A 20,552-nucleotide genomic window follows, 5' to 3' on the forward strand; every position below is an offset into this window, starting at 1 on the left:
AGAAATACAACTTCAGCGACATGTACTTCTAGAAGTGATAATATTGTAAATGAATGATGTAAATCGAACACGCACTAGCTGTAGCCATGACTGCATTATGTTAATTCTCTTTCTTTATTCACACTATTAATTCCATATTGATTATCAAATGTCTATATGTATTTAAACTCAAACGATTCGTTACTTCTTATATCAACCCTTTCTCGGTACATTAAACTAGAAGTCTGCATTTTAAATACAGCTAAGTATGACAAAAAATATGGTTCTTCCCGGATGTGGAAAGGTCACGTTTTATGCTGCTAGTCCTACTAACCCATACTTTATCTGTGTCAAATAAATTATATTTTGCGAAATGTATTAATTTAAAAACTAAAATGTCTAAATTTCAACTAGTTATTAATATTTTTGTGTCAGGCCTACAGAGTATTTGTTTACCTTACAGAAAAGTTTAGTATATATCGTCTTCAATGCGCATGTAAAAAGTTTAACGAATGCAAATTATTTGTTTCGGATACTTGCGTACAGCTACACAAAAGCTACTACGCTGGACGACCCTAATTTTGAATTGTTACATACAGGGAAGGCAGCTAATTAGCAGCACTCACCGCCATCTCTTTTACTATTCTAATCAAATAGTGGGACTCGAACGTCACTCTTATAATGCATCCACGGCTCCAGAGTGAAGAGTGTGATTTTTGGGGCCACGAAAAGCGAACTATGAACCTCCGGATTCACAGTCTGGCATGCTAACCATTAAGCCACGTCCGACCCAGTTGCAAGCCAAATTAAATTATATTGTTTTAAGGCGAAATTATAGGAGCCTATTGCTTCAACCACGTCACTAACAGTTCGAGTATTTGTATTTTGTATCTATGGCAAAGCTACAAAACGAACATTTCACATATTTCATCAAAATATTTATATATTTTATGCTGCTTGACACCTACAGCGCGTCTCCTTCCATGTTAAAACTCTTGTTGTAATCTCAATAAATGAATTGAGAGTAAAACAACTAGGGATATTCAGGTTTAAATTGAATATAAGAGCCAGTAAATATATATATTCTATTCTTTGACGCTGTCTTTGGTATGGTCAAGTATAAGATGCCATTTGTTTGGCATTCCTACTTCCGTTTCTAGCGGCCATTAAAAATTACAGAGAAACCAGTCTAGAACATTATAATTTCTACGAAGCATTTATTCAACACTTTTAATGAAATAAAAACATGAAACAGTTTTTAAGAACATAAATATTCGTTATTCACTTTACTTATAACTGGTGTATTAAAGTTTATATATGTATTCAATATATAGTGACAAGGAAAAATAACAAAATATTATATATGACAAACGTAGTTCAAAACAAACTTTTTATATTTTTCAATTATAAGTTCAATAAAATTACTGTTCTAAGTATTATAAGGGATGAATAAATTCCATCTGAATTATGATAACACTGTGCACGGGATATATATTTAGACAATAAGGTATTTTGTTGCGTTTTTGTTTCTAAGAAAATCGTTGAATTAATAAAAGTTGTTACTTTCACAGACAGTTTGCCACACGAAGTGTTTATACTTATATATAAGCTTACTTGTCATAATTTGTTACTTAATAAATAAATTTATTCTACTCTTAACAAATAAAGATTTATCAAAACATTTCTGTAAATGGATAACATTCCTCTATACGGAACACAACACTCTCCTAGTAAGCCATTGTATAATTTCACACATCTATATTTCTATAAAAACTTTCTAATACACACACCAATCTACCCTAATATACACCAGCTGTGTGTGCTGATTTTTAAAAATGAATGTGCTTGCAGAGATGTGTGAATATATATGTATATCAGTATTTTGTTTTATTTTATCGTTTTTTATTTCTTTAACCTGTTTAAAATGTCAAACAAACAAACAAACAAACAAAAAGAGTAACAATATGCAAAAGCGAACGTTGCGCTTAAAACAAAAAGCCTTTTTTCCTGGTTTATTCAACTGCCTTATCCTTCCACTGCCTTCGTATAGCACCAAAGCTTGGAGACAAAGTTTAGCGTAGGTTTCTTCATGTTCTGTACAATAAATAAATAAATAACTTTTCATGAAGACAAAACATAATACAATAATGGTTTGTCCTCTGAACTTACTTATACCTTTTGATTTAACACCAAAATTCGTCAGAAATATTACTCAAACTGGCCTAAGATTTATGATAAAAATCACGTTAACTGTAGATGTATTCTCCCACATTATGTTGTGAATTTCGAAATCAGAGGCATGTAAAAACATTTCAGAATTATCTTACATCTCCTACAAGCCACTGCCCTAGAAGCCTATCGTCACTACCAGGACTTTTCAGTTGGACTGGACGATGCGAGACAAAAAGACTCTATGAAACACTATTGGTATATGCAGTATAATACTTTAAAAGTTACGGTTTATCGAAATACTGGTGAAGCATTGGAAACCTCTAATTTTGAATCCGCAATGGGCAAATTAGATGGAATGAGGAAAAAACATCTTATGTTAATGTGATTTTTATCACACATTTAGGCCTATTGGTTTCTAATGCTTCGCCAGCTTTCAGTGTTTAAATCGTAATTTTTCAAAATGCTTTATTGTTTTTAAAATTAAATCTTCTGTTATGATAACACTTTGAATATTATCAACATAGGCATTATATAAATTTAACTTTCTACAATTTTTGTTAATTTGAAAGTAAGTAATTGTATTTATTTAAAACTAACTCAGCAGTATATGATGTATGTAAATATTCATACTTTTTCTCTTTAAAGGTTTGGCTCTCACAAATCACACATTCAGAAATTACTTGTAGTATCTTTTGTATCAACCAGGTTCTCTAGAATGTACGCATTTGATGCCTATAAAAATTCAGTTACTGTTTATTGAAAAACAGAACAAAACTGCTACGACTGTTGGAAGAAGAAATATAACTTTTACGAAATGTCCAGTTTTTCTAAAATCTCAATTATTTTACGTCACTGGCCGTTCGAAACATGTAGAGCAACAACTGAAATGTTCCAGTTACATCTGTGTACCTGTTTCGTGCATAAAAATACAGAGCGGCCTAATATGCATCCATAACATGTTAGTTTTTGTGTGTAAATCTACCCTGAAGTTGTATAGTGGGTCACACGGAGAAAGAAGACATATTGTCACAAGAATACTATCCACTGTAGTACAGTCAAGCGTGATGGCGGAAAATAGTATATTAAAATACACAGAAATCGCATATAAGTTCTATGTTGTGTAGTATTGGAAACATTGTCACTAAAGAAACAAAACTTGAAGTCTCAAACACAAAATCTACAAAACCATATATGTTCAACATTCACGCTCATTTATATACTATATATTTCTCTCACATAAGTTAAATACTGACAGAACTTAAAAATGAGGAAGAAATGCTATTGGTGGGTGGTATCTGTAGCAAACGTAAGGTTCCTTCATAGCCCCTGCCCTGATATAATATAAAATAGACTGTGAATCGTATGGATCATGACAATAAACGTAACTGATAAATATGTGAAGATGGTGTCCAATTAGATTCGATATCTCATTATATAGCATTGTAAATAAAGCATGAAGACGGCTTAAATGCGTAATGAAGAATACTTTATTACAAATTTAACATAGTAAAAAAAAAGTACATTACTGTGTTATTTTTGTAATAAAGTTTCTTTGTTACTCATCCAAGCCGTCTTCAAATCTTATTGTCTCAAAGTGGGTTCTTCGTCATCAAATTTGATTTCATCATGTAAGTTGGTATTCGTTCAACTCGATCTCAGACATTAAGACAAATTCGGTGATCTCTTGGTTAGCCGTATAGGTAAAGTTCGAGTTGTGTGTGAGATATATAAGAAAAAGAAGTCCATAATGGCTTAACCGTTAATGAAGGTTACTTTCGTAGTATATGTTGGAGTTAATGAAGTATTGAAAATATACTCAGTAGGGTTACAGGGGTAGTAAAGGAATTCACTCTGTAAAGCGCTGAATAGACCTTATTTGGAATATTATCTCCAGTTTTTCTCACTTTATTAAGAAGGGATATTGAGTTATCATTGAGAGTTGAGAAAAGAGTCACAAGAGTTATTCCATGTTTGGAAAGGTTATCGTGTGAGGATAGGTTGAAATCTGTTGGCATGTTTATGCTAAAGAGAATAAAGTATTGTGGAACATGACTGAGATTTTTAATATTTTGAAGTTTTCATAAAAGTCTCTGCAAGCATTACGACAAGAAGATTCTAGTTTAAGATGTATAAAATTCAGTCACAACTCTAGTTAAAACAGAGTTATTTTTCTAATGGGCTGGCCAGCCTATCGAATGGTTTGCCTCCAGCTATGGTAGAATCCAAATTGAAGAAGTATGAGATAAGACTGGATGAGTAGTTTGGAGACAACGATTGGATATAGGAAAGATAATTGTTATAACTAGTTTCAAGAGGACTACTACGGCCACAGAGAGGTTGTCTGGATTGAGCCTTCTGCACATTTATAAGGACATACACAGCAATGTGGAAACAATCATAGACATTTTTCGTCAGGCAAATCCCAAGGAGGATGCAGTTGTTAAACATCCTTGCTGATGATGTTTGTTTGTTTGTAGTTAAGCACAAAGCTACACAAAGGGTTTCTAGCGTTGTAAATCCGCAGACATACCGCTGTGCCACTGGAGGGCCCTTGTTGGTGAAAAGTGAATGATAACTGCTGTACAGAAAATAACAGTAAAATAAAAAACTAGAGTATTTGACTTTAGTTTTATTAAATATTCATGAATGATTGATTTATTAAACACTTTAATTTCATATTTAATCAATTTGTTTTATGACATATTATACCAAAACAATCTTCAAAAAATTAATAGTTTTAATTAATTTACCCCCTGCGTCAAATGTTACATTCTTTAAGTCTGTTAGATTAATTAAAGTGCGCCATTTTCATACGTACTGTAATTACTGCAATATTTTATCCTTAAAGCAAGCGTCTATAACAACACAGATCACAGATCTGCGGACTCACAATGCTAGAAACCGGGTTTCGATACTTGTGGTGGGTAGAGCACAGATAGCCCATTGTGTAGCTTTGTGCTTAACTCCAAACAAACAAACAATTAGTAGGATAGTCTAGATGGGTGAAAGGCACCTTGTTATCTCTTGGAAAGAAACAAAATGAAAAACATTATTCACGCTTGGCTGATGCACATAACTAGTAAAACTGTTATAGTGAAGAAGAAAACGTGTGGTAAAAAAAATTACGAGAATCTAAATTCACACATTCATTAGTACATAATGACTGACCTAAAATAAATTAACAAAATCACAATACTTCAGTAAAATATTTATCATGTTAACAGTAACTAAATTTAAGCATCGATGAATGGTATGTGCTACACCTTACATATAAAGCGAATTTAAATCTACAAATGTCTTGCTTGATTTGTGAAAGATTTATTGTTGACTTACAGACAAAACAGAACTTCAATGATAAAAATTACAGACAACATGAAGTATCACAGTTCTATTTCAAGCATCAAAAGGGTCACATAATTTCAGTCTCATTTTAAGTTATACCAACAAAAACATTTCAACAATGGAAATGTAGAAGCATTGGACAGAAACGAATTCATGCTTAAAGGTATCGTGTCAGAAAGAGCTGTGATAATCTATGCACGACTGGATGTGCATTATCCGTTACTTTGAGAACAGCTAGAATCTAGAAACAAAATGCATGATTTGATCTTTATCTTCATTGTTTTACGTATCTCACGCAGTAACCTTAAAACTCCTAGCATAAACATCAAAATGTAGAGAGATAAATTAGTTTAATGATGAATCCTGGTACTACCATAAACTGTACACTCTGATAACCCTGAAATTGATCACAACTACTGACTGGTAGAATGTGACATGTCTTTCAGTACTAACCCCTAATACATATGTACTTCAACTACTAACTAATAGAATGTGACATCTCATTCAGTTCTAGCCTCTAACACATATGTACTCACAACTACTAGTAGAATGTGTCACTCTGCGGACTCAAAACGTTAGAAATCGGGTTTCGATACCCGTGGTGGGCAGAGAAAAAATAGCCCATTGTGTAGCTTTGTGCTTAATTACAAACAAACAAAGAATGTTACATCTATTTCAGTACTAACCTCTAATACACATGTACTCACAACTACTAACTGGTAGAAGGTTACATCTGTTTCAGTACGAATTTCTAATATACATACACTCACAATTACTGACCAGTAGAATGTGACATCTCTTTTAGTGCTAACCTCTGGTATATATGTATTCTGCCAGAGCAGAAAATTAAAGCTATATAGTAGCAAGTTTTAAAAAAATGGCGATCATCCACAGGGAAGGCAGCTACTCAATAGTATCCACTGCGAACATTGGGCTAATTTTTTCTGATGAAATAATGGGACTTGACCGTCACTGTTATAGTGCACCCACAGCCCTAAAGTGCGGAGAGAGGTTTTGTGGTAACGGTAGGCGAACCATGAACCCTCTGATTCACACTCCAAAAACGCTAACCGCTAGGCCATGCCCGACCTATCAGTATCACTTGAACATCTTGAACACTGAGTGCTTAGCTGTACAAAATTATGTAAGTTTATACATGCTATCGTGCAGTGACCATAAACTGTGGTCTCAATAAAGGTAGTTCAAAATAACCTCATTAGATGAGTCAACATTCACACTTTACCCACTCATTGAACGTATGTATGTGTGGAGACAGTTCAAGGAAGTGTGTACACCTCCCAACAAGTCGACCTGAAGAATACCTCAGTAGAGAAGAGGAAACGTCATCCCTGTGTGCTCATAGTGGCCCGACACCTCATTAAACCTAATTGGATATATATTTCCATTTCTTTTCAAACCGTTCTATAGTCCACATAAGTCACTATATGAATTCTAACAATCAGTATTTGTTCAGAAAGCACATATGCAGATACATTTAGAATATAATACAATACACATTTTAAAATGTAGTACTTTTTAGGCGAAAAAAAAAAAGACGGAAACATGCAACAGGGTACAGTTTTGTACACAACACACAAGTTTTATACCAATTTCCTAGAACCTTTGTCAGTCTTATAGGCCTTTGTCAAACACATTGATAAGTACGCATTTTGGAATGGCAATATCTGTTTCCCTGATATTATCCTTGAGACTGACATGTGTAGATGGACGTGCATTTCAGATTGCAGACTTAATGTGTTTGTTTTTTGTTAAGCGCAAAGCTACATAATGGACTATTTGTGCTCTGCCAACCGCAGGTCTCGAAACCCGATTTTTAGCGTTATAACCATTAAACTTACCACTGAGCATAAAATCTAGGGTAACAGCTGAAAGCCAGCCTAGCAGTTCACCTGGTGTACAAAAAGTGCAAAAGGACATTGAGTAAATCATGAAATATACCTTTAATTCCTGAGCCTTTTTGGAAACCTTGAAACGAAAATAAAAAACGGCTATTTTCCTACACACACACACATATGTATATATTGTTGTTGTTGTAGCTAATTATATATATATATGTATAAGCAAAAGTATCGGTTCTCAGTGACGAGAAAAGTTTAAGTTAATCTATCAATTTCAATTATTTCATTGACTTTAAAAAGGTTAATTGTTGAGCATTTCAGTCATGCTAAGGGCCAATCAACAATAGCATACGGTAAATCTACACTTATATTCTTTAAGTTACGTTACATTTTGAAATGTGAATGATAGTGTGACTAATTCTTAACAATTTAGTGTAAAATATCCTGCTTGCGAAATAAAATTTGGCATCAACATTATTCATGACTGTTCTCCCGTCATTTCAAAAGTGAATGTTGAGCTTTGCCTACGTGCGTAGCTTTTCAAACTGGAGACAGATGAACCCTAGAACAAACGCCACGATTTGCAATATATATATATATAAGCTATTTTAAATTTTACAAAACCAAAATGGTAAACTAGACGCTTCTTCTTATCATTTTCAACTATTTAAAAATAGGAAAATGGTAACCATTCCGTTTACCTTTTCGCGTTTCACGGTTGCTTAAATGGGTAAGACAGAAGTGTCGTTACGCGTAACTAGCGTAAACTAATATGGATACTTTTCACTCGATTTCGATTGGTGCAAAAAGTTCTAATCTTCCGAGCTTGAAAGAATAGGGAAGAGTAGAGTCAATAATAATTACTTGTGTCTTTTATACCGAAAAACAGTGAGGATTTTAATGATAAATCAGAGATTATATATATTACAAGTCTCTCCCGCAAGCATTAGAAGCGTTTCGGTACAGCCATGTCAAACTACTCTTTCGATACAGCATTTAGTCATCCATACATATAGTCGCCCCTGAGCCACCTGGTTTAACTCTCTGTCTTCTTAAAGGAAGGAAAACTTCTGGCTACGTTTTACCTTCAGCCAGTAGTCAAGCGATCTCTATTCGAACCGAATGTACTTGGCAAATATTTAGATGAAAAATCGCTTGGATCACAATTTTCTGACACAAACCATTTGACATTCGGGGTGTTCGAAGATTATCAAATCCTTTTTCGCCCCTCCCCCAGGAATAATGGACTTTAACGGATTAGGGGGATGTTTTATGCTACGATTTTTTAGTTAATGAGCACGATAGTGAGAGATGTCAAGTACGGAAGAAGAAAGAAGAAGGCAAAGCCAAAGCCAGGCGGGTCCAGCGACGACAAGATCCGAGGGGAAGAAAAGTCGTCAATAAAATACGTAATTTTTGGTGTGTGGGGGGGGGGCAGGAGTACCCCGATAAAACCCACTTCCATTGAACGGGACCGACTTACTGCCCGTTCGGTGCCCAGATAAAACGCAGTCTTGAGTTATGTTGAGATATTACAACCTGAAAAATACTAGAAAGAATACATAATATAAGACATATCTCTTACTCGCTATTGGTATTAATGAGTATGGTTAACGTCATGTATGAAGTTATATGGGAAACATATTTTCTCCAGATGTGTGGAGTAGCTGCTATTGAGGGGAAGAGTTGCGATCTGCGGCTTTATTATAATATGTAGTGGCTGGCTTGAGTAGTCTCGTCTTGATGGGGAGTAGTTCTGAATGGTGTTCGACATAGTGTGAAGGTGTATACTGCGGGAGACGGTATGCTACTCTAGACACATAGTTTTTGTAATTTAGTGAACTGGAATTATTTCATTTTACCGATGATTATACAACCTTATTCCATGAGGGGTCTAATGATTGTTTTGTAAATGTGAAGTATGGTTTGTGAGTTGCAACCGTATATATGATGACTTATTTGTTTTAGGTATGCTACTCTTATTTGTAGTTTTTTGTAGATTTCTTTTATGTGTGAGTGCCACGTGAGGTTGTGGTTAAGTGTCATGCCTGGAATTTGATTGACAATGACAGGGTGATAGGGGAGTTGTAGAGTTTTAGGTTTACGTTCTTAAGTTTTTTGTATTTTTGTTGAAGCTTCTACGGAACATTATAGCTTGAGTCTTGCTTGGATTCTGCGATCTCTTTTTGTGTACGATGCAAGTGTCATTACATGTGTTCACAACCTAGGTGTGCGAAATAACTGTAAATACCTTCATGGTACGTGTTCACAGCCTACGTGTGTGTGTAAATACCTCATTATGTTTTATTTTATCTATGAGTTTTCTTAAATAGCTTCATAAATGAAGAAACACAAATTTCGGTATAATATTCAAACATTAAATAAAGGCATGTAAAACATTAAATATATATTTATATATATATTGCCCAACACATTTGCTGAAGCAACGCAAATCTCAGTAGAATATTTAACACTAAATACGTATGTGAAGATCATGCTTTATTGTACTATATATACATGTATATATTGCTAAAACACATTAGTGCCTGAATTGCAAACAGAAATGATTTGTGAAAGTACATTAATTGCATTTTCATTACAAACTGCAACATAACTATTTTTTACAGGGCTATGCTATGTGTCAAAGAAAATCATGTAAATATAATATTATTTTCGTTTTACTTATTTCAACAGCCATAAAACACAAACCGGTAAACAGAAGTGTCTACCCTTGCCATTTTTCAATATATTATAAACATAATAGGAAAATAATCAGTTTTACTATTTTCATTACAAAGTTTCCCAAAACGTATAAGAATCCATGGTATACATCCGGATTCATGACCCGATAACACACTATTAGCTTCAAACTCTGGGAGGAAAGAGTGCTCCAAGATGTCCAGTTACGTGAGTGTAGTGATTCAGTTACTCAGACAGCAGTGCCTTTACCTACACTGAGTCGTCAGTTGCGCCTCTTAGAACATACATATCGTGTCAATGAAGTGCTTATGCCGTCGCTCAGTGGCATTGTTTGATGTTACCCGGGCATCAGTTGTTGTTATTAAGAGCAACAGGCTTAAATTTCACGTCCATAGAATTGTTTACGCTTCTTTCTGAAAAGTAACTTTTTGACACAATCTGTGGACAAAATCTTGGATCTTCGTATCGGCCAAAACTGGATAATAGAATAAAACTTCAGTTTTAAGGCCAACATGCATTTTATTACATGTCTTCATCTTTAGTAGTTCAAAAAATACAGCAAGTATGTAGAATTTCTGTCAGAAGTTGTTTACTTGTGAAGTTAGGTCTATGGTTATCCTAAGTATGGAACTTGAAGTTGAAGAAAAAGAATAAAACATTTTTTTCTAGTTACGTGTACTAGACTTTTCGTGATTATTTTTACTGAATAATTCAAAAGAAACTGCCCAACAATAAAACCATTACATTAATATTGTCAAAGGTGGGATTATTTTATTTAAAAAAATCCAGAATAAACTTCAAAACGACAAACATGCTCGAAGCACGATCGACAATTTGATGGAAATGATACAACAGTCAAGGGACGAAAGAGACACTAAAATAGGACAAGAACATGCAGAAATAAACATAAAGTTAAAATAAGATCAAGGGGAAATAAACAGAAAATGAAGAAAAAGAGATATGCAGTTAAAAGGAGGTCAAGAAGAAAGAGGTTGGAAGTTAAGAGAAGAATAAAGAATGATATATAAGATATTTACAGAAGAATTAATAACAATATCAGTTTGATCGAAGGCAAGTTCGAGGAAGCTGTCGGGAATGTACAGAAAGATTATTACAAAAACATCAATGAAGTAGAAAATATCAATACTGGCATAAAACATCTGGAAACTGTTGTATTGGCAACTGAAAGGATCAAACAAGCCACATCTCTTAGCATCCACTGAAAACTTCCAACATCAAACACCATTCACTATAGAACATGGAATACGATAGTTCATCTAGCCTTCAGCTGTTACCACTGCATGCCACATATAAGTGCAGGACCTTCCTGGACTACCTTATTAAGTTACAAAATTTAGCAGGCCAGTTCAACACATCGCCTAATAGAGAAATAGACAGGCATGCGCATTTTGATATAATTTCTTAATTGAATGGAGGGGACAGTGAAAAACAAGCAATTCGTCATGCTGTTTATTTAAAAGGATCAGTTTTAACAATATTAAGAGGCTTCCAAGAGAAAGCCATAACAACTATCAGGTATTGGTGTCTGTGTTATCAGATAGATTTGGAGTCTTACATCTAAAGCGAAGTGTAGGAGTAAAGTAAGAAAGAGGGACGAAATCTTAGTCAAACTTACTAAAGACATGGAAGGACTTGCCCAGTTATCTTATCGTGATGCTCTATGTGAAATGATGTACGTATTAATTGGCATGTGACTAATTTAAAAATATTTGAGTAGATTATGATATGCAAATTAGACTAAAAGAAATGTAGGTATAAATCTTAAAGGAAAATTGTTCAGTTGGCAGTGGAACTAGAATCAATTAAGATTTCAGACAAAAACTAAAATACTATCCACGAATTATGGGCTTATCAGAACAAATAGTGTAGAAATATTAATTCCTTTTGATGGTGGCCTAGAAGACCTCAAAGGTTTAATTAGACGTTTACACTGCAACTTAAAAGTAAATATGGCCAGCAACTGGAAACAAGTCGTTAGGAAATAATATCTGCTCCCAAAGGATGACAGGAAAAGGAAACTCTTATAAGTGTGGAACATATTGGCATTACATCCAATACTGTGATGAATCAACCATTAATAACAAACCGAGGAGACGATATTCTGAGGATGAAAGTACTCTATCTACCCCAGTTGAGATAAGAAGTGCATTATTTAAAGAAAGCAGTCCATGAATCAACTGATTCATTGACGGGAAGCCTTGTACCATGTTGATTGACAATAGTTCTATGACTATAATAATTCAACCTGATTTGGTAACAAAGTGTCAAATTGTCTGAAACAGGAAGGTAGATTGGTGTGAACAGCAACTGTCCAGAAACTTCTGGCAAGAAGAAAGATGGAAGTCACTCTCACTGGTAGGAGCTTTTCTGCGCAACATGAGTGGGCAACTGACATTAAAGAACAGTGCATATTAGGAACTGACTTCGTGTGGATACAAAGATGTTAGGTTAGACTCTTTTAAAATAGTTTTACAATACAAAAAATAAAATATATGTACACTGCTAGACAACTATAACATGAGAAGTTGAAATTCCAGTAACAAGAAGATTGGAAGCAGAAAAATAAAATAGACAACGAACCTAAAGTGCGCCGGACCAGCCAGAATCCAGAAGCCAAAGAGAATAGCAACTGGTTAGTTTCAGAGAATACTTTGCCAAAATAAAGACAATCTTTTGAAGAGTATGATGTTCCTGCCAAAATATCATCCAGTGTATCACCAGGAATAGAACCACCAATGGATTCCCTCGACTATTTATCTGAAAAGAATTTCTCCAGTGACAAGACAGCATGCTATGATAAAATATCAGGATCATACCATCTTCTTACCGTAAGCACAACGAAAAGAAAACAACTAAAATAATTTGGTGACCTGATAGTTTAAGGACGATAACTGGATGAAGAAAGGCTTTGATTTGTTAACCAGAATCATGATTATATTTTAAGTTTTATATAGTTCGGCAATTGTTTAATTATTCTAATGTTTAAATTTACGAATATTAATGTTGTTAATTGTGAAGAATTACTTTATTGTTAATTATGGAAGTATAAGTTTTATGTGTAATTGTTTTTTTTGTTTTTTTTTCGTAATAGAACTGTTCGAGGAACTTCGTATTTCAGCGGAAGAAGTATTGCTGGTTATGTTTTTAATATAAACATTTCTCAAAATTTGTATAATTGTTTAGCTAAAAAGAAGTTAAATATTACGTGATGGGCGTGGGCTTAATGACAATAATATTTTTGAAAGTTTACATAAAATGTTAGATGTATATAAATTCGACTTGAGATAGATTGAATTACTGAGTCGGTTAGTCTATTACTGAGTAATCAGTGCACGATTTAGTCATTTTGTTTGTTGCTGTATGTCAATTTGTTAGTTCAGCGGTGTACCTATTCAGTTTATGTTTCCATAAGGAACAGAGATAGGAAATTAGCAAGTGAGTAGACTTTCTGTGAGATACAGTTTATTTATGAACGTTGGTTATGTTCAACGTTGAATTTCAAGATGAATTAATAACATGTGTTTGTTATCGTCAAACGGACTGTACTTTTGATTATGCTTTTTATTGAATCATCTAAAAGAACTTGCCCTACAATAGAAACCATAACAACATGAGATACATATATTACGCAAGTTGAGTTTCTAAAACCCACCCGTTTATTTGAATTTAAATTAATTTGTCCTTCTTGTGTAACCTTATAAAACTTTTTAAGGACGTATCTATAAAAAAAACAAGAAACTGCCACAACAGTTTTACAAAGTGCACCACATATTTTGTCTTTGAATGCACAACACACAAGTTGAACACTCACTCGTATTACTACATGACGCAAAACTAGTTTATATTTTACTCTTTTTAAGTTATCACTTGATACCCACTAAAAAAATGACACTTTTGAGGTACATCTTGCTTCACATTTGGAATTTATACGTGTACCATATGTGTGCATCTGTGTCGGAAAACAATGAATATTTCATAAGGTATTAATAAAAAAAACTTCTGGTAATTTAAGGCGTTACAAGTTATGCAAGACATTGAAGAAAAATGTCTAATTAATTTGACAATTATTAAATATAGCACTCAAGTAACACTAATTCTGAATTACGAACAAAGAAACAATACCTAATTATAGTTTTTACTTCAGTGTCCACCTCGTGGAAATACCCCGAAACTTCCTTTGGCACGGAAGCCAAATTTGGGATGAGCCTGATACTCTACTATTTGTAGCTTGCCGTAAGGATCAACGTAACTGTAGTAACCTATGACGTTTCCGTATCCATCTCGTTCTTCGTAGCGGCTTTGAGGATTGTAAAGATCAGCAGTATCGTAGCCGAAACGGTAAGAATGAGGTCCTTGAATACCCTATGTGGATGACCAAAATGAAAGTAGATATCTCTATCAAGCATCACAATCTTCATATTGATAGTTTCTACTGAGGTATTTGAAATTGAAGCTTGATAAGTCTACACAACCCTAGCCCACACCACAATACATATATCATAAGTAACTGGGATAATCTTAAATACGTCTAACTTAGAACTGTCATTGTACAAGCTTATATTTCAATGAATAACACATCATAATGTTAATACTACTTCAACAGATAACACCCTTCAGGTGCATTAAATTTAAGGCTTCAAACAACTAGAAAGGAGTAAAAAAATTGATTATGTTATTTTGTACAACAATACCACGAATATAAGAATACAGATTTGGAGAAATGGTTGAAAGCCAAGTTATAGAAAATTAGATAAATTATTTATTCAATAACACAATAGTACATTTTTACTTTATAAGTTTCTGCAGGCACATACAGGGCTTTAACTATAATATTAATCCACTGCAGATTAAGTTTTATGATAACCTATTGTTATTATAATTTTTTATTTCTAAATGTTTTCAGAGTTCATTTAACACCTTATGTATTGTTGCTATGGTACATTGTATTGCTGGATTACGGCTTGAGGTATAACTTAATTATCTTACCATTTAAATTATTCGTTAACCTTCATAAATATGATTTTATTGCCCATAATTTCATAAAGTGTATTGTATTACTTTATTGATATTTATTCGTTTATTAATTTATTGATTTAATTTTTAGCGCAATTCTTTTATTAGGCCTAACGTAACTGTTAGATTATATTTGTGTCGTTCATTTTTGATCCACTCTAAAACAAACAATTTCTGGAGATAAAAATATATTTCACAAATTTTCAGATTATTTAAAAAATACAGAATATTCTCTTGCTATAGCATATCAGAAAAGAACGAATGTATTAACCCACGAAATTCTCACGCTTCTATAAACAGCATAAAGCGTATTTGACATAGCCTATGTTAGTTTCAATATGTTAACACCAGTATCGTATTAGTTTTGCCAGACGTGAATCGGCTGAACAAATTGACGTTTCGGTAATCAGTAAACAGTCAATGAAGTTGGCACTTTATTAATGAAGAAATACTTGTGAGTTATATTTTCTACAGTTTTATGTAATAAGCTATAGTTCTAATGTTTGTCTAGTGAACCTTTAGGATCTTCATTCATAAATGGGTTTATTTGTGTAATTAGGCAAAATGGTGGTTATATCAACAAATTAATTTAGATAATTTCTATAAGCGAGAGGTTGATTATGTTATATGCCTATTGTAATTGAATCCAAACTGTCTTAGGATGAGGAACAAACATGAAAAATACTATTACATTGCATTTCATAGAAGGTTAATAACATATCAAAGAATATAAGTAATTGATATAAACGTACTTGTTCGTGAAATTGAGTTCTTACAAGTCCGTTGCCTCCGCCACCGCCGTAACCAGTAGCTGCTGCTATGTTGTCCTCTTTTTCAGCGTCTGTTTTGGACGATCCTACAATGCTCGTCAACACAAAAATCACCACGGAAATGCTCTGGTTTTAATAAAATACAAAAGTTATTTATAACTTTGCTAAGAACAACATTACAAGCATGAAAGCCACGTGAACGTAAATGCAAGAAATCTGTTTAATTCTAGAAGTAAAGCGACAAGAGCACCGTCAAAGGTAAATTCGGTTTCGTAAGGTCACAGATAAAAACAGCAAAAAAGAAAAACACACTAAAAAACGTCTGAATTCATAGCATATTCTTACATAATTTATCATATTACAAATCACATTAGAAACTACGGTAGCTCATTTATACCTACAGTCAACCCCAAACTTTCTTCATTTATCCAGTACTTTGCTGCATATTTTATATTACCTATACATTATATATATATATAGAGAGAGAGATGTTACTCTTTTTTTGGTGAAAATCAAAGCAAACCAACTTTGTTTTAATCTAGCATTTGTAAACATAAGATGAAAGACGTATAAAAATAAAGTATATCATCGCAATGTTAGCATAATGCTGAAACGGTTTCTATCATCGGGCGGAATGAGCGTAACGAAAATAAAGGCTTGAGGGCTCAAGCTTTCGCCTTAGACTTAAACTCTTAAAAGTTTAGTATATATACTAGGAAAATTAATATTTATGTAGCTGGATACTTATCTCTGATCCGAACTAATTTAAAACAATGAAAAATACACCTATTTTCGTTATTCGCTCAGTAACTGTTATCACATCTACGGATGAAATGTACAGCCTTGTTTTGGCTCATAAATCCAACCTACGCGTATAAAGAGTAATGCTGTAGCTATATCTAAAAGGGACCGGAACATGAACATCGCTCGGGCTTTTCCGTCGTTCCTAGGAAATTTTATTGTAAAGCTAAATTATTTTGATCTATTTTCAGTAAATTATTTTTATGTAATTTATATAATAATGGTCAAATAATATTTAAAGCAAAAATCTTATCTCTTTCTTTTCAAAAATACAGAGGCTTTCTTGGAGTAATTGTTATAAGAATATTTTATTACAGTCTTATATCTTTAGGTATGTTTATTGTCAAGCGCAAACTCACTCATTGAGCTATCTGTGTTGTGGTCACCGCACGTATCAAAACTCAATTTTTAGTTTTATAAGCCCTCAGACTTACCGATGAGCCACGGGGGGTGGGAAGAGCTATATCTTTAGTATTGGTTTAGAAAAATAAAACTTTTATTCTAATACTCTTATTTATTATATTATTACGCTTAGCATTTTCAAAATTATATATGTTATGTATTTACATATCTAAATTTGATATTATATAAAAAATACAATAAGTATACTAAAGTACATTTACAAATACTTTTAAAAATAAAGCAAAAACTATTTTGCATTATACAAGAACTTTTAAAATTAAGTTTCTTAATGTAAAATATAAATAGTATGTTAGTTGCCTTTCAACTATAGTATATTATGTAGAAATTCATTGATTGAAAGTGAGTTCTCTTCTTAAAAAATTTTGGTTACGCGCTTGTTTAGCGGGTTCTTTTTTATTTTTCCGTCAAAATAATGCAAGGTTTAGTGTAGTTAATGAGAGGAAAGCGCTTTAATTCTTCAGATGAAAATCATAAATCAAAGTAAACTGTTGTATCTTATTCTAATTAATAGTATAGAGCAACAAGTAGTACGTGAAACAGAGGACGCCTTACCAAAATTTTAAGCTGGTTCATGCTGAAGCTTATGTTACGAGATCCAGAAAGCTAGCGCGTTTCTTCAAATCCTGATAAGTCTACTATGGAACTGGTACGGTCACACGCCCATCCCTTATATATATTTATATACCACATTTCTTACAAAAAATTATTTACTGTCCTCGATTTGTTCTCGTATAACAGATGATCACCTGGTTCTTCGAAACTACAGATGACGATCCAGAGTGCTTTGATTTGGCGCCAAATTAGTCGTGTGCAACGACGTGGAGCGATGAACGATTCAGGCCACTGGCTCCGATTGTATCTTTTCTGTAGTCTTGCACCATCAGAGCGGCTTACCTCGAAAATAGCAAGTAAAACTGATAAGTATGCATTATGAAGAAAACGCATTCCTGAGTTTTGGATTGAGGTTTCAATATGCTATAATTAGCTGAACAGATTCACCCATCTACCAGCAATTTGATGTATTCATTTTACTATAGCTTATGCAAATTCCTCGATTTATCTAATTATTGGGGCAGAAACAACCACAGGCCGACGTAGTTTAACACAAGTACGTTACTGATATATAATCAACAACAAAACCCTAATTTAATATAATTTGTTTAGTTAATTTAGTTAATGTTACTTTTATTGCCCCCCCCCCCAAACATGTATGTGGAAGCTTTTCTAATGAATATTTTCTTTCATCAGTTTTCAGTGGTTAGTTTATTATTAATAGCTTCACTTCAAAGTTCTTTTTACTTCCTGTTTAACTAATATACTAGTAATGTTTTAGTAAGATTTCTATTCGAGCTGAACTAACACACAGAAGGTGACCACAAAGAAAGTTCAGTCATGTGTTCTTTAAAGAAAATCTGAAGAGATGAAACGCTTTGGTTTTTGTTTATTTCCACGAATGTAGCCTATTTAATAACGTCTAGAGAATACTGCATAAACAGACCAACAAAGAAAGTAACACTTTATTTTCATTAACTTTCTTCTGATAGACAATTATATCAAAAGATCATTAATAATTATGCCAGATAAATTTATTGTAAAGGCAAGTGTTATTAAGTAGGAAGCCATAGGTCTTTGATATAGTGTGAACACCATAAAAATTATTTTTGTAACAAATGGCTTATATAAATAATGTTTTGACTACTCCTTTATTTGTTGTGTCCCAGCCGGCCTGATGAGTTCTGGATTGAGCGAAACGCTTCGTCGGCAGTGGATATGGTGAACAGTGTGGTTGGAATACTGTTATTATACACTCTTCTAATTCTTGGAAATTCTTAAAGGAATAAATAAAGAATGCAGTGTTAAAATATAATAGGCCTAATACTTGTGTCTTATTACAGGTATAATTAGTTATAATCATAGTTTTTGTTTCAAAATATTCGTGCTAAGTTACACAAAAGGCTATCTACGCCTAGTCGACTCTAATTTAAAACTTATAGACAAGAGTAGGGGTAATCATTTGTGTGTGTGAAGTTACCAGTTTCTTGCTTATAATAAGATACAGAACTATAGAAACGTCTTTTACCATTATGCACCTTTTCTTGTCCCACAGACAAACACATAGAATAATAGGCATATACAAAAGATATTAATAACTTTCAACATAGTTTATTTGGGAGATATAATAAACGTGCTTTGATTTCAGAGTTTTTAACTTGGTGTATAACGTTTAGTGCGCAGCGCTTTTCTTCACATACTATCCTAACATTTGTGATGTGAATGTGATTTTTAAAGCTCACAAAAACTGCAAATGTCTTGAAGGTCCGTATAAAATTTTTTTGAAACGCGAACTGCCTATTGACTATCCTGAAACCTGACTAGAAGGAATGAAAATAATCAACAGCGCTCACCGCCAACTCTTGTCTGACCGAATAGTGAAATTTGACCGTCACTCTTATACCGCACCTACGGCCCCAAAGTGTGAAATGCGATTTTGCGGCAACGGACCGCAAACCAAGAATCCCGTGTTTACAGTCCAAGCACTCTAACTACAAGATCATGCCTGGTCCTAAGTCATAAAAAAACATCGCGATTCACTATAAAATCACACCATTTCTGTTGTTCAGACTAAAACTAAATAACTGAAAAAACCACATTTTATAAGACCAAATTTCAATAAAAATGAATAACAAAGTTAAATTTGTTGTTTATAGAAAAATGTAAATCTATCTAAGCTTAGTAAAGTATTTCAACTCGTAAACTGTATTGTCGCCTAAATTTCAGTAAAAAAAATCAAAATTTCTATGGGTATATAAATTTCCTATTTAGCCATGCAAAAGCGAGACGTGTACAATTAATCAAACGTTTCCCACTTCAGTGCCATTGGAATTAAATCAGGGCAAAAATGAAATTATAAGAATGTGTAATAACGTTCAAAGTCGCTGTATAGTTCATGATTGAAATAAAATAAATGTGTGAAAAATGTATTTGTTTTCACCTCTTTGTCATATACTTCATTTACTTAGAATGAGCTTCAACGAGCTGAGTCAGTTAAATTTATTTTTATGTTTCTGTTGTTTGTGGAGAATAAAAGAATTTCATATTCTGGTTAGCTTTGGCTGGTCTCTTTATCCTCAAGTGTATGATTAATAGTGCTGCAAAAAGGACTTTAATTTGTCTTTTTTTTGGTAAATTATAGTAAAAGAGGCTTTACAAAAATCCATATCTCAATTATTATGATGAGCACAGTAAACTAGTCCTTATCACTACAACAATAGGATAAAAATGCCCCCCCCCCAAACAATGAATATAGCTTCAATTATTCACAAGTAGCGCATCTAAAAATATCAACAGTTTCTTATACATGCAACCAATTTAATTTACAAAAGGGCGATTTTCGCTGTTCAAATGTTCAGCTTGTACGTTATTGTTTCTGGCACAACAACAACGTCGGAAGATCATTTTAGCAAAACGACCT

At 33.3% G+C, this 20,552-nt stretch overlaps 1 protein-coding gene and 1 long non-coding RNA gene across 3 annotated transcripts; one reads left to right on the forward strand and one right to left on the reverse strand.

Moving 5' to 3' along the window:
* Positions 1–1,778: 1,778 nt before the first annotated feature.
* On the reverse strand, positions 1,779–17,747 carry LOC111085234 (cuticle protein 6-like). The gene is made up of 4 exons (XM_022382883.1): positions 17,633–17,747; positions 15,839–15,982; positions 14,196–14,435; positions 1,779–2,073 (listed from the first exon to the last, which is right to left on the reverse strand). Exons 1-3 carry the CDS (start codon positions 17,651–17,653, stop codon positions 14,214–14,216), a joined length of 387 nt encoding a protein of 128 aa, XP_022238591.1. The 5' UTR covers positions 17,654–17,747; the 3' UTR covers positions 1,779–2,073; positions 14,196–14,213.
* LOC111085235 lies at positions 14,274–18,924 on the forward strand. Of its 2 annotated transcripts, none has more exons than XR_002610064.1 (3): positions 14,274–14,411; positions 17,819–18,188; positions 18,802–18,924. It is a non-coding gene; the product is annotated as an uncharacterized LOC111085235 (long non-coding RNA). The 2 variants fall into 2 exon arrangements; XR_002610065.1 differs by having other exon boundaries at positions 17,819–18,001.
* The last annotated feature ends 1,628 nt before the right edge of the window (positions 18,925–20,552 follow it).

This window comes from Limulus polyphemus, unplaced genomic scaffold, assembly GCF_000517525.1.
Source record: "Limulus polyphemus unplaced genomic scaffold, Limulus_polyphemus-2.1.2 Scaffold288, whole genome shotgun sequence".
NCBI lineage: Eukaryota > Metazoa > Arthropoda > Merostomata > Xiphosura > Limulidae > Limulus > Limulus polyphemus.